The sequence below is a fragment of the Protopterus annectens genome, chromosome 3.part0 (assembly GCF_019279795.1).
Source record: "Protopterus annectens isolate FY-2018-M chromosome 3.part0, PAN1.0, whole genome shotgun sequence".
NCBI classification, from domain to species: Eukaryota; Metazoa; Chordata; order Ceratodontiformes; family Protopteridae; genus Protopterus; species Protopterus annectens.
The window spans coordinates 438,744,472-438,760,913 of record NC_056731.1 but is presented as its reverse complement, the minus strand read 5'-3'; the positions used below and the strand labels follow the sequence as shown (position 1 = coordinate 438,760,913).

At 39.5% G+C, this 16,442-nt stretch overlaps 1 protein-coding gene across 1 annotated transcript; it reads right to left on the bottom strand.

The window, feature by feature from the left end:
* Positions 1–723: 723 nt before the first annotated feature.
* On the bottom strand, positions 724–2,114 carry LOC122797264 (C-C chemokine receptor type 4-like). Its single transcript, XM_044066107.1, has one exon. It carries the CDS (start codon positions 1,905–1,907, stop codon positions 876–878), a length of 1,032 nt encoding a protein of 343 aa, XP_043922042.1. The 5' UTR covers positions 1,908–2,114; the 3' UTR covers positions 724–875.
* Positions 2,115–16,442: the final 14,328 nt, after the last annotated feature.

Below are 16,442 nucleotides of genomic sequence, written 5' to 3'. Positions count from 1 at the left end.
AATAAGCCTGTCAGCTTGTGTTGCATGTATACTATCAAGAAAGAAATGTAGAATCTTAGTACTGCATGTGACACTGCATATCTACAAGAGGGACCACAATATCATATGGGCTAAATAACAGACATGCATCTAGGACTGGAAAATGATAAGCACAGCTGTTAGAGAATGGACAACAATGGCATCTAGAGTGCCATGCACACTGGCAAGGTAAGATGAAGACAGTTGGAACTTAGCATCATGAGGCCTAAATGAGTGCTACACCACATATAGGAATCAACTAAGCATTGGCTTTCTGTACCAATAAAATCTGGTACATTTACTGATGATACTCACGGTGGCACAGTAAGAGGTAACCAAACATACAGTTGGCAATGCCTGGACCAGTACTGTCCTGCTGAGCCTCACACAATCAGCCAATCTATGAGTGTGATATGGTGTAAAAGTTTTTTCCCTGAACAAAAATGTATGAGATTAAAACAAAATGCATGTTATGACATAGGTTAGCTCCCCCTCTGGGCTATTTTAAGCCTAACCAACTTCCCAGAGGTGAGAATCAAGCCCAGGACCTTATGTCTGGGAAGTAAAAGCCTTAACCATTATATCAGGATTTCTTTTTCTTTTAATGTATAATTATGATTTCTAAAGAAAACAGATTGAACCATTTACATTTAACTTATCAATTTAATATCTATAAAAAATAATAAAAAAACTTGCATTCTCACATTCCTAATCTTTTATAAATAATAAAACAATAGCTCAGTTTCTGCATACTTCTGAACTCTCATTTAATGTTCTGTGCTTTCATTATCTTGAGATAATATAATCTGAAATTAGGTAGAGGAGAAAACTGATCATATAAAGAAGGTGATCATAATTTATACAACATAATTCATGGATTGATGATTGCTTCCAATTGTCTGATTTCTGAAGACCTGTCGACAGCATGGCAATATAAAGACAAAACAATTTTTAAATAAAGTTAATAAATGTTGTCTGAACTTTGTACCCAGAAAAGTATAAAATATAGGATTGATACAACAATGCAGGTAAGCAATAGTGCGGAATATATAATAGATATAATGAAGAGTGTAGTCACAGCTTACTTCTGTTGCTACTTCCGGTTGCTGAATGGACATTACAAAGATAAAAATGCTATATGGTGCATAGCTGACAAAGAATGTCACCATTAAGAAAAAAATGTGTTTCACTGCCTTGTGCTTTTCAATAATATTGCTCCTAATAATTTTGACTATTATCCTGCTATAACAATAAAGAACAATAACAAATGGCATGATGAAGGACAGCATGATGTTTAGGTAGATACCCATATGATTCCATACTTCTGCAGAGTCTGACTGATGGTCCATGTCTTTACACTGGATGACTCCATCGCCAAATGTAATCTCTGAATAAACTGACTCAGGGACTGCAGCCAATGCACTTACAGTCCAGACAATCACACTTAGCAAAACTGCATAACGTACTTTTCTAGCATTAGCAGTGGAGATAGTATGTACTATTGCCAAATATCGATCTACAGTCATCAGCATAAGAAATATGATATAACTATTCAATCCTGTGAAGTAAATTCCCGTCATTATTCTGCATAGGGCACTTCCAAAAATCCATTCAGTCACTGCCCAGAAAGGCAATGAAGTGGTAAATAGCAAATCTGAGAGAACCAGGTTGAGAATAAATATGTTTGTCACAGTTTTCAGATGCTCGTATTTTAGTAGGACCAGCAGTATTAATCCATTCCCAAAGAGACTTAAAATGAAGATTAAGTAGTATGTGGCCGGTACAAAGATCATCACAAATCTGTTGATATCATGGTCGTCACATAAAAATATAAGTTTCTCAGTGGGGTCACTGTAGGCATAGTCAGGAATATCAGGGTCAGTTTGCATTTCAAGGTTTTGCTGTATGGCTCTTCTGAAGAATGAAATCTTTTCTCAGTACTTTCATTTCTTCACACGGCATATGCAGAAGTCTTACTAGTTTCATTTTTTTTTCTGCCAGAATTAAGACATCAAGTGAAGTGTAACTGATTTGTAAGATTACTGGAAACAATACTGAATATTGTGGTAATTTGCTGGTAACACAAAGCAAAGTTAATCTGATTCTAGTGAATTTTTATGCTGTTTCTCTTTAGCATATGTACGAGTTTGATACAGTAGAACTGTACTGTTTGCAGCACACTCGACTAAGTAATAATCCAGACATATGGCAAAATGTCATTTAGATGCAATACAATCTCTGCCTATACATAAAAAGAAAATATTGGACTTTTTAAGAAAGCAGCATTTCTAATAAGAAAAAAAAATAAACAAGGAATACATGTATGAAACACTTTTTATTGCAGTGACAAGTTCCCACCATCAACAAAATTGTTTATGAGTTGCTGTAATCTCTTCAAGTAAAATGTGTCCAAGTTTAATGACTTTCTTGTTTTGTTTTTGGTATTTCCTCCTTTTAGTTCCTTTTTCTTGTCAAAAACATCAGGCAGGGTTCTTGGTCCTTTGCTTTCTTCAGCTGTTATTCACCATAATGTGATTTTATAGTCTGGAATCACCAAAGTAGCTGCCAGTAGATGCTTTCTACCAACAAATTATAGTAACTGAACTGGATTTGCACAGGAAAATTGAATTGATGGAATCAATGCCATTTGCTTCTAATAAGCACCAGTAATGGGACAGATGGCCATGTAAGAAACAGTAGTGACTCTAGGATCTCATTGTGCTTCATTCTACATTATTTATAGTTGTCCGCCATTGGTGCTAATTTTGAACTGAAAACAGCTTAAGTTAGGCTGGCTTGTGTTATGACATCTTTACTTGACAACAGCCAACTTTATCACATTTGCAATGGATCATGTTGTAACTCAAGAGTCACTATACATATGACATAATAGGTTCATAGGTTCATAGGTAGGTACTAGGCTATTGGCCCTGGGGCCTATACAAGCCCATCCAAAAAGGTACCCTGGCTTTTGCCACCCAAGAAAATTATTTTCCTGTGCCACTGTCAAGCAGAGCCACAGAGGTGATCCCCGGGGTGAATTTCCTATTTCCCATCCAATCATCAAGATTTTTCTTGAAGAGTGCTAATGAGGAGCTTTGTTTGATATAGATAGGTAGTTTATTCCAGAGTATGGGAAGTCTCTGGGGCAGGAATCTATCCCTCCGGCATGTTCTGTTTATTGTGGTGACAAGGTTTAGGACCCTAGAGTGTGTAACTCAGAGGGATTGGGATTTCTTTAAGTGGAGCATGTCCAACAGCTCTGGGTTTGACATAGCTTTGTATGTTAGACAGAGATCACCTCTGAGTAGGCGATATGCGACGGAGTAAAGCTGGAGTTTTTTGAGACGGTCAGCGTAGGGCATCTGTTTGAGGCCGGTAATCCTCTTTGTGAGGTATTTCTGCGGCCTTTCCAGTTGTTGGAGATGTCTTGTGAAGTACATACCAAAAGGGGCATTGCACTCTATAATGGGTCTAATGAGTGATGAGTAGAGGGGAACAATGACCTCTTTTTTTCTGGATGAGAAACCTTTTGTGATGAGGTGTGCCACGTAGAAGAATTTCCTGACTACTGTGGCGATGTGATTATCAAAGGAGAGACTACTGTCCACCTGTGTCCCAAGGTGTCTTATCACACTTTCGGTGTTAAGTATACTACCGCCTATGTTGTAGTTCATGGGTACAGAGTTTTTACCAAAGGGGATGACAATGCACTTTTTGGCATTGAGCTTGAGGCCATGGCTTTGACACCAGGCATCTGTCTCAGTGAGGCCCTTTTGTAGGATGTCCACATCGTTAGGAGTTTTGATCATGGCTCCTAGTTTGCAGTCATCTGCGAACTTCATTAGCCAAAGACCTTCTGTGTTAGCCTGTACTTCAGAGAAGTAGATACCAAAGAGGAGCGGACCCAGGACTGAACCCAGTGGTACTCCATTTGTCACTGGTCTGAAGTCGGATTTGGAGTCTGCTACTTTCACAGTGTGGGTTCTGTCAGTGAGCCAGTTGGCGACCCATCTTGTGACATAGGGATTTATACCTAGTTTAGTGAGTTTATCTATAATTCCAAAGTGGGAGATGGTGTCAAAAGCCTTGGCAAGATCTAGATAGGCTGTGTGAACCACCTTACCCTTGTCTATGGCTTTGGTAACTGCTTCAAAGAAGTCTATCAGTTTCAGGAGACATGATCTGCCTTTTACAAACCCAAACTGGGTGGGATCCAGAGTTTGGAGATTACCAATGTCTTTGTTTATAAGTTCCATGATGATACGTTCCATGGCCTTGCAGACCAGGCTCATCAGGCTAATGGGGCAGTAGTTCCCAGGGTCCGTGGTGGCTCCCCCCTTGTGGAGTGGGATAACCGTTGCTGTGCTTCATTCAGCAGGCACAAAGCCTGAGGTGAGGCTATGATTGAACATGGTACTTAGGTGGGGTGCCAGTTCATTCTGGAGTTCGTGTAGAATGCAGCCTGGGATGTTGTCTGGTCCCATGGATGCTGTGTTCTTGCCTTTGGAGAGTGTGGTTTTTACCTGTGCAGCCGTGATTACAGGAACTTTGCATTCTTCCGGTATAGAGATGGGCTCTTTAAGGGGTGAGAGGGGGGGGTAAAGTTAGCACTGAACCTATCTGCCAGGATGTTGGCAATATCAGTTGGGTCTGTATATTCAGTGCCATTGTGCTGTAACTCAGAGCAGATCTGAGTGTTGCCATTCAGATTCTTGACATAGCTATAGAATGCTTTGTGGTTGTCTTTAGAATCAGTGGCGATTTTGTTTTCATAACTAGCTTTGGAGGATTTTATCAGGGATCGCAGCTTCTTACTGAGGCTGACCAGGGAGCTCCTCCACTCGTGGGATTTTACTCTCTTTTGCAAGAGTTTCTTCCTTCTGTTGTACAGTTTGTTTATGGCAGGGGACCACCAGATTGGCTTCCTTTTTTTGGAGGATAGCATCTTGGTTCTGTTTGGGATAGCACGATCCATGCACTCATGTAAGTGCTTATAAAGTACAACTGTGTAGGATTCAGTAGTCGTAACTGTATTGTCCATCTGCATGGGTGTCATGAAGTTCACCACTTCTGTCTTAAGAAGCATGAAGTTAGCTTTGGAGAAATCTTTTATTATGGTTTCCTTAATGGGGGGTGGAGGCAGGATGTGGATATCTAGGGTAATTAGCTTATGGTCGGATCGGACCAGTGAGGCATTGACTTCAGGTGTGGAACACCGGTCACTCATATTGGTAATGACTAGATCTAGGATATTGTTGCCCCTGGTGGGGGTGTGGATAAGTTGATCCAGGGCATTGGAGTTTATGAATTCCAGAAAGCGTTGAGCGAAGGAGTTGGTACATGAGTAGTTTTCCCAGTTAATGGTGGGGTAGTTGAAATCGCCCATTATTAGGGTGTTTGGTTGAACCCTAATATTTTCCAGTACATCAAGAAAAGAGGAGTGGGAATCCTGGGGCATGGTGGGGGATCTGTAGCAAGCTACAATTTGGATTGCAGTTTTGCCCAGAGTTAGTTGCACTTGGATAACCTCGGCTGCATTATGCTGAGCAACTAGCCTGGAGGTGTGGATATCCTTAATGAATATGGACACACCTCCACCTTTAGTGTTCCGGTCCAGGTTACATGGCCGAAAAGTGTGGTATGAGTTATAGCCTGGTAGTGCAGTGGTGCTCTCTGGAGCCTTGAACCAGGTCTCAGTCACTGCACAGATATCGATGTTCTCCATTTTAAGGAGTGCCTCGAGTGAGTGCATTTTGAGATTTAGACTTCTGGCATTGAGTAGCATCACCCTCAGTTTTTGCTTGCCTGTTCCTGTTACGGTGGTGAATGCATCTATGATAACTGTGTACACTAAAAACTGAGCATTTTGTAGTCCTTCATTTTCCACTGCTTGTTTTATCTTACTTAATGTTTTGGGAAAGCCAAAATCTCTTCCAGCAAGTAAACAGCATAAGGAAGCAAACTGGTCCTGGATGGCCTTCAGGTCTCACTCAGGATGCACACACATCTGTGACAATTTATGATTGTCAATCATAAGAAAGTAAACTGGTCCTGGATGGACTTCCAGTCTCACTCAGGATGCACACTCATCTGTGACAATTTATGATTGTCAATCATAAGGAAGCAAACTGGTCCTGGATGGCCTTCAGGTCTCACTCAGGATGCACACACATCTGTGACAATTTATGATTGTCAATCATAAGGAAGTAAACTGGTCCTGGATGGCCTTCAGGTCTCACTCAGGATGTACACACATCTGTGACAATTTATGATTGTCAATTCATGTAGTAAGATTTCTTTGGAATGCAGGAGGGAAACAGATACTTCAGTAAAAACTCAACACAGACACAAGCAGTTGTGAGGCAGTAAAGCTAACACGTTTAATTTATTTATTTATGCTGTCTACATCTAGTTATGTTTTAGTTCTATACAATTCCAGACTTCAGTTCTGGATTGTTTATTGAAGAATTTAAAGTTAATTATATTTTGATCGGGCTTTTGTAGCGTCAAATATTCTAACTATATTGCTGATATTAGGCAAACTAGATGACTGTGATTTAGCTAGTGGAGCAGTTCCACTAGGACATGGGCTGTTCAGTTGTTAATTCCACTGTAGGTGCTTAAACCAATAAGCTTTGATCACAAAGGCTCAGCAATATGAGCTCACATTGCATGAGGCTGACTATGGACAAGCTCATAATACAGATGAGCAACTTGCTTGCATCACCACAGCAAGAAAATATAACAATTAATGAAAATCAGTTCTTTTGGCAGGGACAAGTCCTTCTATACCTCCAAACTTTATTAATTTTTGTCTGACGTTACTGCTCTTAAGAGAAGGAGTAATCTGACAGGTGGTATAAACCCTGACTCACCCATTCTCTAGAAAGCTATAAAACTAAGGAACGTAAAAAGAAAATAAAGAAGCAAACATTTCTTGCTCATGTATGGGTCAAGAAAAAACAATACAAGCACTTTAATACTTATAATTTCATGCTTCACTAACTGTGATACAAACTTGGATGATTGACCAATGTAATGTAAACCATTACTGACAGTTACTGAGCTATTTACTTTTAAATATAGTTCACATTCTCTTATTTAACAGTAATAAACATCACAGTTATGTTAACATAATGTTTCCCCTTACATTTTTAAAGGGGATTTCAGCTACTGTTGCTCTGTTCCAAGGCACAAACTTACCTGAGGTAGAATATCATAAACAAAACAGGCCAGATTAGAGATTACTAGCCTTATTTGGCACGTAAAAATCTACTGCTAATCATTAGCAGACCGGAGTTCCACTATGGTGACCCCTAACTGGGAAAAGCCGAAAGGCAAAACATTGTCTCATACCCCAGGTAGATGCAAGATGTAGCAATTCTTATGAAGTTGGCAGTGCATGTTCCACACATTTCTGAACCTGTGACAATACATTGGTGAAGATTCAGTAAAGCCTACATGGTCTGCTAAAACCGTGTGCATGTTGTGGCATGACGCTGACAGTGCATAGTTTTATATTCAGTACTTGACTCTACATGCCGTGTAGAGCTGCGCAAATACAGTAAAGAGTGACATGCCAATTACAGCATAAGCAGCTGAATTGTATGCTAATCAACCAATCCAAGATAAAGGCTCTATCTGACAAGCTATAAAGCAATCATGTAGGCTCAGTGTAGGTTTTCCCTGTGAATTCCAAAACCTATTGGAATACAGCCACAGAAAGGAATCTACACAGAAACAATGTTAGGAGTTGCTGTTGCTCTTATACACATATATGTGCAACAGGCCCAAGTCTACGCTGTTGCTACTAATAGACCTCGGCCAAGAAGGAGAAGGGTGTTTAGACTCCATTTAACTTTCCATGGTCTGCATGATGTGGAAACTGTAGAATGCTACAGGAACTCTGCAATTTCTGTCATCCTCAACTGAGAGCATGTTAAAACTGAGGGGAACCAATCTCAGTGGAGCCTAAGGTATGTGTAGCACTTCGAATATTAGTTACAGGAACCTTCCAGAGACCAACATGAGACATGCTGAGGTTGTCACAGGTATCAGCATCCAGGATCCTACATCTATTCCTGAATGCTATGTTACAACATGCCAGTAACTACATATATTCTCCCCATACACCTGAAGACAGAGCCAGAACTATGCAGGAGTTCTACCCTGTAGTCCTGGGTGCCATAGACTGTTACACATGTAGAAATTAAAGCACCAGCTAAAAACAGGGAAAGGTATACATAAATAGAAAGGGCTTCCACTCCATTACTGCCAGGTCATGTGTAAAGCTAAGGGAATCATCTTGAATGTGTGTGCTGGCAACCCAGGAAGTTATCATGACTCACATATCTGGCACACCTCCCAACTGTATCAGATGTTGACTAGGGGGATATCCCACAGGGTCATTTACTGGGTGATAGAGGTTATGCAAGCAAACCATGGCTGATGATGCCTATCAGAAATGCACACACACCAACTGAAGAATGCTATAATGAGGCACACGCTTCAAACAAGAAATATCATAGAGCATGTGCTGCTGAAGTCATGGTTCTGGTACATAGATACATCTGGGGAGCCTGCAGTACATTCACCATACATGTGCTGAAATTTTTACCATCTGTGCCATGCTTCACAATTTTAATAGAAAACAATTTCAGCAGAAAAACCAAGGGGAAGGGCCACACATCCCACCACCACTGGCAAGGTCACCACAGGCACAAGCAAGTAAGGAGTCAGAGGGAGAACCACCATCTGCTGTGGGTCTAGGCAGACATAGGTGTGCACAATATGCCCTTGCACTGGCCAAGAGGCAAAGGATAGCACACCTGCTCACCACCTAAGGAGCTAAAACCTTCATCATATGCACATACATATAGTAACATTGATGCCAGGCAATGCTCACAACTTTTACCTACCCTTGTAATGGCTGTATGCAGCTAGCATCATACAGAGTCAGCCCCAAATTAAAACTTTTGCAACTGCTGGATTTTTCAAGGTAAGTGTTGAAACTGGAATAGAAAAATAAATGTCTAAGAATACAAATGAATGGCACATCCTTACATTCTGTTTCAGTGATGACATCAATATGTGACAGCAGTGACTTATGTGAATACATGTGCCCTCTGTCAACTAATAGGCCTCATGCATCAAAAATTCACACATTCATACATCTCTAATATATAGATTTTTTACAGAATGTCCACAGATTGGCCTCATACATTTGTACCTGCAAATCATTAAAGACAAAAGTTAGAAAATAATGACACACATTTCAGTTTCAGACTTCATATCCCTCAGAAAAATGTTATGGTAATGCAAAACCTGTTATTCTATCAACTGTCTAAGTTTGTAAGACCAAAATATTTAAATATTCTTCCTACTGTTGGGCCTCTGTCTCACTTTTATTTTTGGCTTGGTCCAGCTCTCTTGGACTAAGAGGTTGAGAAGGATGTTCACATTACAAAAACCTGTAACAAAGTGGTACAATTTGCAAAACAGCACTACCAACACAGATATACTAAGGTATGGACCCTAAGCAGCAGACAAAAGACTTGTATATCCCTGAACCCAAAAAATAAAAACAAGATGATGGCACAGTTCTCATCATTTGCACAGGGTGTTGTGTTGAGGGAACAGGAGGCCTAGGCTGACACAAAAGGTAGTGAGTGAGTGCGAGTAAAAAAGAGAAACAGGCAGACATTTGGATAAAGTATCAAATGGCCATTGAGACAGAATATACTGTAACCCTCATAAGTGACCAATGCAACTGTTATGTATGTGTGTGTCTGTATAGGTACCCAAGGTGAAGTTAGTGTGTGAATGTCCGCAAGAACACAGCCAAGCTCTGTGCTAGCTCTGTGTCCTAGTATATTGGACAAGTGTGAGTCATACAAGGTAAAGGTGACAGTTCATCATCATTATCATCCCTGACCATGAGATCTGGTTTTGCTAGGAGTTGCACTGGTATGTCCATGCCCATGGTCAGAGGCACTGCTGCTACCTGAATGTGACTGACGTCTGCTGGATTAGCTTTCCTCATGAGTATGTCTAGGACCACAACCCAATGGCCTACCACATCTGTGTGTGGACATCTCAATCACTGACAGAGCAGTAGAAGTAGTGCCATTGCTAGAGTGTGATTGGGCAGGGCCACATCAGCTAACATCAGATGATGTGGCTGACCTAAATCCATGTGGATGCCATCCCCCTCCCAGCAGACATTCCATCATAGACACTGCCTGTTCTAAAGTGTCATTTATCCGATCCATTGAATCAGCAACCCAGAGGATGCAGTCACTCATGTCAGCCTTCGCCACATCTACAACCCTAATCATTTCCTTGGATCCCTATTCGAATGTGCTTGTGCCTCCATAATGGCCCTAAACTTGTGTCAAGTGGCTTGGAAAGACACACCAGGATCAGGTGTAGGGTGGACAACAGGCCTCTGACGAGCACCCCTAACAACCCTCCTGCGGGGCACCTCAGCCATACTTTGGTCATGGCCACAGTCAACAGGCACTGAAGCCATAGCAACCACACTATCCTGAGTGTCTCACCCTTCACCTATTCAGTATCTGAATGCTCACTGGAATAGGTTTGTGTAGGCCTACTGGCTGTGTCAGATGGAAATATAGGGAATGGCTGAATGTCAGCCTCAGTGTCAGATTCAACATCTGCACCTCCTGACTGTGCATGTGTTTGGCCACCATCATTCGAGTCTGCCGATACTCTATCAGATGGTAAGAGTCCTACACTTCCACTGTCAGGATCACCTGTGATAATAAGCAACAAATACGGGAAATAAATCAAAATCTGAACTATTACAATTTAATGCATGCTAACAAACTAACACTGGTGACACTATAACAGACAGTACAGCAATACACGCACACACACACACACACACACACACACACACACACACACACACACACACACACACACACACACACACACACACACACAACTGCCACCCACCTCACACATACAGATACATGCATATTTCTGTCAAATACTTAACAATACTGAAAGACAGATGTTTGGCTAAGAGGATGGTACAGGAAGAAGTTAAGAAAAGAGTACGGACGCCATCATTACAATGACAAAGGGTGACCACTTTATTTACCTTCATATGTCCACTAACAATATTTCCAAATGATACTTGGCCGACATGTTTACCCCACACCCTTGGGTAATGAACCAAAATGCGTTGTTAAGTGTATCAGTCTATAAATTGGTCCCCTTCCAAACAAAAGTATTAAACCAACTTAACTATTACTTTCAATATTTTACTATACAAGAAATTGTCACAAATTGACATATATAAGCTTACCTGGAAGCACCTCCTGGGACATACTTGTCCTCCCTGAAACAGCAGCACCAACATCAATAACATGCTGTTGAGCATTTTTCACTGAACTCTCTGGATACCTGACAGTGGAGAGGAACTCTTCATTTATTATCAATGGTGGCTCTGTAGCAGGCCCCCCAGTAGCCAGCTGTCCACAGGCCACTGCAGCTGCTTTCCTCCGGGCCAATGAAATCATATTAGTGGCCCTATGATGCTCCTGATCATATGTCATGCTGTACCCTCCAATGGCATTGACATCATTCACTGTCAGGTTCCAAATCTGCATTCTGCCAGACATATGCCCACATCCTCTAACAAACAGAAAGGTACCATGTTGCTGAAATGCCTGGACAATAACATCATTTTCAGAATCACTGAAGAGGGGGTTGTAGGAATTTGGATGCTTGGGTGCCATAAAACTAGGTGACATAAAACAAAAAGAAGGATACTACACATAAGTACCACATCAATAAAAAGCATGCTTAGATATAGCACATATTATTACTTTTTCAATATTACCCATTGCAGAGATACAAAACTTCAGTCATTAAAATATAAAAGGTTATGTGGCTGTAACATATCACAGTCACACACAAACCAAAGTTTGATCCAAAACAAGGACTAACAAGAGCAAACCTCTGTAAAAAAAAGTTTTTGGTTGTGGTAACACAAATAGAACTTGCCCCCCCCCCCCAAAAAAAAAAAAAAAAAAAAAAAAACAACAGGCAATTGACAGTTTGTACCAAACAAGAAATATCATGACTCAATTGTTATAAGTTCTTTCCAAAAAAGTCTAACAAAATGTGTAAACATTTACCACAGAGAAATCATTTTTATGCAACTGCCAGTCACCTCTACCTTGCTCAGCACTCCTCTAGAGGTGTCTATGGGCCATCCTAGAAGATTAACAACCCTGTGTTACTGACAATATAGGATATTTACATTTCACTGAAATAACATTGAATAGTGTAAAAGAAGTTGCAACAATAGCACTTGTGATGAAAGTTAATAAAGCTGTGTATTTGAGAAAATAAAATGCCCTAGCAAAAATGCCTATGCCATCAGTAAACTTCTAAGGATTGCATACAGATAAAGTTGCATTGGCTAATGCATATCTATATCTCTATATATATATATATATATATATATATATATATGAATATATTAATATATATACACACACACATATATATATATATATATATATATATATATATATATATATATATATACACACACTATTTTTCCTAGTAGCATGTGAGCAAATCTAGTATGTAAATGAAAAATACAATCATACCTTGTCAAGATCAGTAGTGTTCTATGCAGATAAATCCAAAGTGATATAACAATCTTCTTCTGTGTTGTCCACATACACAACTTTCCTCACCTTCAGGTTCCCTAGCTATATGGTTACCTTTTTATAGTGTAGATTCAGGCCTGTGAGCATGATGCATATGAAGTGTGAACTCATTAGAACTGCAGAATCTCAAAATCTTGGGTATGTGTAGTGAGTGTAAGCATAGTGCAGTGCTCCTTCAGTGTTGTTTGCTAATGGATTGCAGCTGCGGACAACAGCAATTCAGACTCCCTTACCTGCAGTGGGTATGTCACCCAGGCTATACTTACAAAGTATAGAAGTAATTGTATCAGGTTTTAAATGGAAGTGAGCAGCACACATTTCTCAGTTTCTGTTCACTAATATCCAAACTCCCCTGCCTTTGTTGAAAACTGTATATTATTGCCATTTAATATTCTCACCCATTTTAAGGACAAAAATACAAAATACTTTACAGAGTGCATGTCTGAGATTAGTGCTCAGATAAAAGAAGAATGAACAACATTCAAAGAGAAGACAGAGCTGCATTGCTGCAAACAATACTCATAATGGTTGTGTGATCAGTTATTATACTAAATCTGTAATTAACACGTACATACAACTGACAGTGTACAAGTGTATATGTCTTGTTAATACTGCAGATAAAAATGGGACTTGCTTATATGCACAATGATTTGCATTCCTGCCGCAAAGCTGCTTCTCTGGCAAAAAAGGATAAGACACCCTTAGCTTGTTTTGTAGGTTCATTGGTGTGACAGTTCACATCCAGACTTGTGTAAAAATCTTTAATGTGTACAAAAATTTATTTGGTATTTTTTTTTTTAATATTATTTTTGCGAGGCACTCAGCTTAGCACAAACACAGTGAAACAGATAAATCAAATAAATTTCATGTAACATGCTTTTATGATACACACTACACAACTTACACCTGTGATTCAAATGTGTTTGTAGTACACCTACCTGTTAAACATGATGAACCACACAGTTTATATTACCTGTAGATCACGGTTCAAGTCCCACATTTGTCTTTTAAGGATAAAACCTAATAAACACTGCTTACAAGAATAAATCAAGTTGAGCTTTGCTTGTCATTTATCTTTGTGCAAACATGGCCTAATGGTCCACACAAGAAGCAGACAAAACACCTGCAGACAAGAAGCAAACAGTAGTCAATTTCAAAATGGATACATTGTATCCTGTATGGTTTGCCACCATGCAAACACACTAAGCGGCGTTGGGCAGTGGTCAGCACAAATTCAGAATAATGAATGTGAAAATATACAGCTGCTGCCTAGTTTTTCCTGTGGCAGCAGATGAAAGTTAAGGGTTATAGTGTAGATGAGCCTGGGTACTAATTCAGCTAAGGCCAAACTTTTCTTACTGATGTTCTACTTTACTTTATATAAAAATTAATTCTGAATAGGAATAAATATCTATAGCATGCGCACTGGGCATACACAGGATATCAGAGATATATTACATGTGTAACTGTGGGTTTCAGTACAATTATGGTTGCTTAACTACACAATTACAGAGCCAGAGTAATGCTTGTCCACTCACTTTTATAAAAATAAAACAATGTAAACATAATTATAAATAACAATAAGTATGTATAGCACTGAAGCCCATATGAATTATATGTATGACTGAGGGTATACTGACAGTTATGTTTCTGTAATTATAATTTTCTTTTCTGGCCTTGGATGGACTTCAGACTGCAATGATACTCATACACTCATGAATGTATAAACCAGACCTTGTCAGGTTGCACACATATATGGTTAACCTCCCATGTGTATTTACATATAATTAATGAGCATGTCTGGAAAGTACTTCTGTGGCAAGGATGAAAAAATCACTAACATTGGATATAAAGTGTACACACCCCTGTTAAAATGTCACGTTTTTGTGATATAAACAAATGAGACCACAATAAATCATTTCAAAACTGTTCTCACCTTTAATGTGACCTATAACCTGTACAATTAAATTGAAAAACAAACAAATCTGTTTGGGGAAAAATATAAAAAATAAAAAATATACAATACGCTGGTTGCATTAGTGCACACCCTTAAACTAATACTTTGTTGTGTATGCACACCCTTAAACTAATACTTTGTTGAAGCACCTTTTGATTTAATTACAGCATTCAGTCTTCTTGAGTATACACCTGCCATCAATTAAAGAAACTCTGATTAACCCCAAATAAAGTTCAGCTGTCCTAGTAGGATTTTCTTGACATTTACTCAGTTGCCTTCTACAGCAAAAGCCATGATTCCCAGAGAGTTTATAAAGCATCAAAGGGATCTCACTGTTGAAAGGTATCAGTCAGGAGAAGGGTACAAAAAAATTTCCACAGCATTGAATATACCATGGAACACAGTGAAGACAGTCATCAAAAAGTGGAGAAAATATGGGACAACAGTGATGTTGCAAAGAACTGGATGTCCCTCCAAAATTGATAAAAAGATAAGACAAAAACTGGTCAGGGAGGCTGCCAAGAGACCTACAGCAACACTGAAGGAGCTGCAGGAATTTCTGGCAAGTACTGGTTGTGTACTACATGTGACAACAATCTCTCGTATTCTCCACATGTCTGGACTATGGGGAAGGGTTGCAAGATGGAAACCTTTTCTTACACAGAAAAACATCCAGCCTGGCTAAAATTTGCAAAACAATACAGCAAGTCTCCCAAAAGCATGCGGGAAAATGTGTTATGTATGATGAGACCAAGGTTGAACTTTTTGGCCACAATTCAAAAAGGTATGTTTGGCGCAAAAACAACACTTCGCATCACCAAAAGAATACCATCCTCACAATGAAGCATGGTGGTGACAGTACCATGCTTTGGGGTTGCTTTTCTTCAGTCAAGGTGGAGTGAATTATGAACAGTTCCAAATACCAGTCACTTTTGGTCCAAAACCTTCAGGCATCTGCTAGAAAGTTGAAGATGAAGAGGAATTTCACCTTTCAACACGACAACGACACCAAACATACATCCAAATCAAGAAAAGAATGACTTCACCAGAAGAAAATTAAAGTTTTGGAATGGCCCAGCCAGTGCCCAGACCTAAATCCAATAGGAAATCTGTGGAGTGACCTGAAGAGGGCTGTTTACAAGAGATGCCCTCACAATCTCACAGATTTGGAGTGCTTTTGCAAGGAAAAGTGGGCACATATTGCCAGATCAACATGTGCCATGCTGATAGACTCCTACCCAAGAAGACTGAATGTTGTAATTAAATCAAAAGGTGCTTCAACAAAGTATTAGTTTAAGGGTGTGCGCATTCATGCAACCAGCATATTGTACGTTTTACATTTTTTTATATTTTTTCCCCTAACAGATTTGTTTGTTTTTCAATTGAATTGTACAGGTTATAGATCACATTAAATGTGGGAAAAGTTTTGAAATAATTTATTGTGGTCTCATTTCTTTTATATTACAAAAAATGGCAATTTAACAGGGGTGTGTACACTTTTTATATCCACTGTATATTAAAACAAAGAGTTAGAAGATCACACTGAAAAATCAATCAGAAAAAACTAAATGAAAACTCCAGCCAAGCTAGAACTTCCAATGAGTGACCTCCCAAACCTCCTGTAACAGAGGCACATGAGATATATGCAAATGACCCTTATGAACATCAGGTGTTTCACCTATATGGTGATTCTGATTGCCCATGACTTTACATTTGAAGTCGTTTTAATGAACAATTTCAGGCCAATAAAG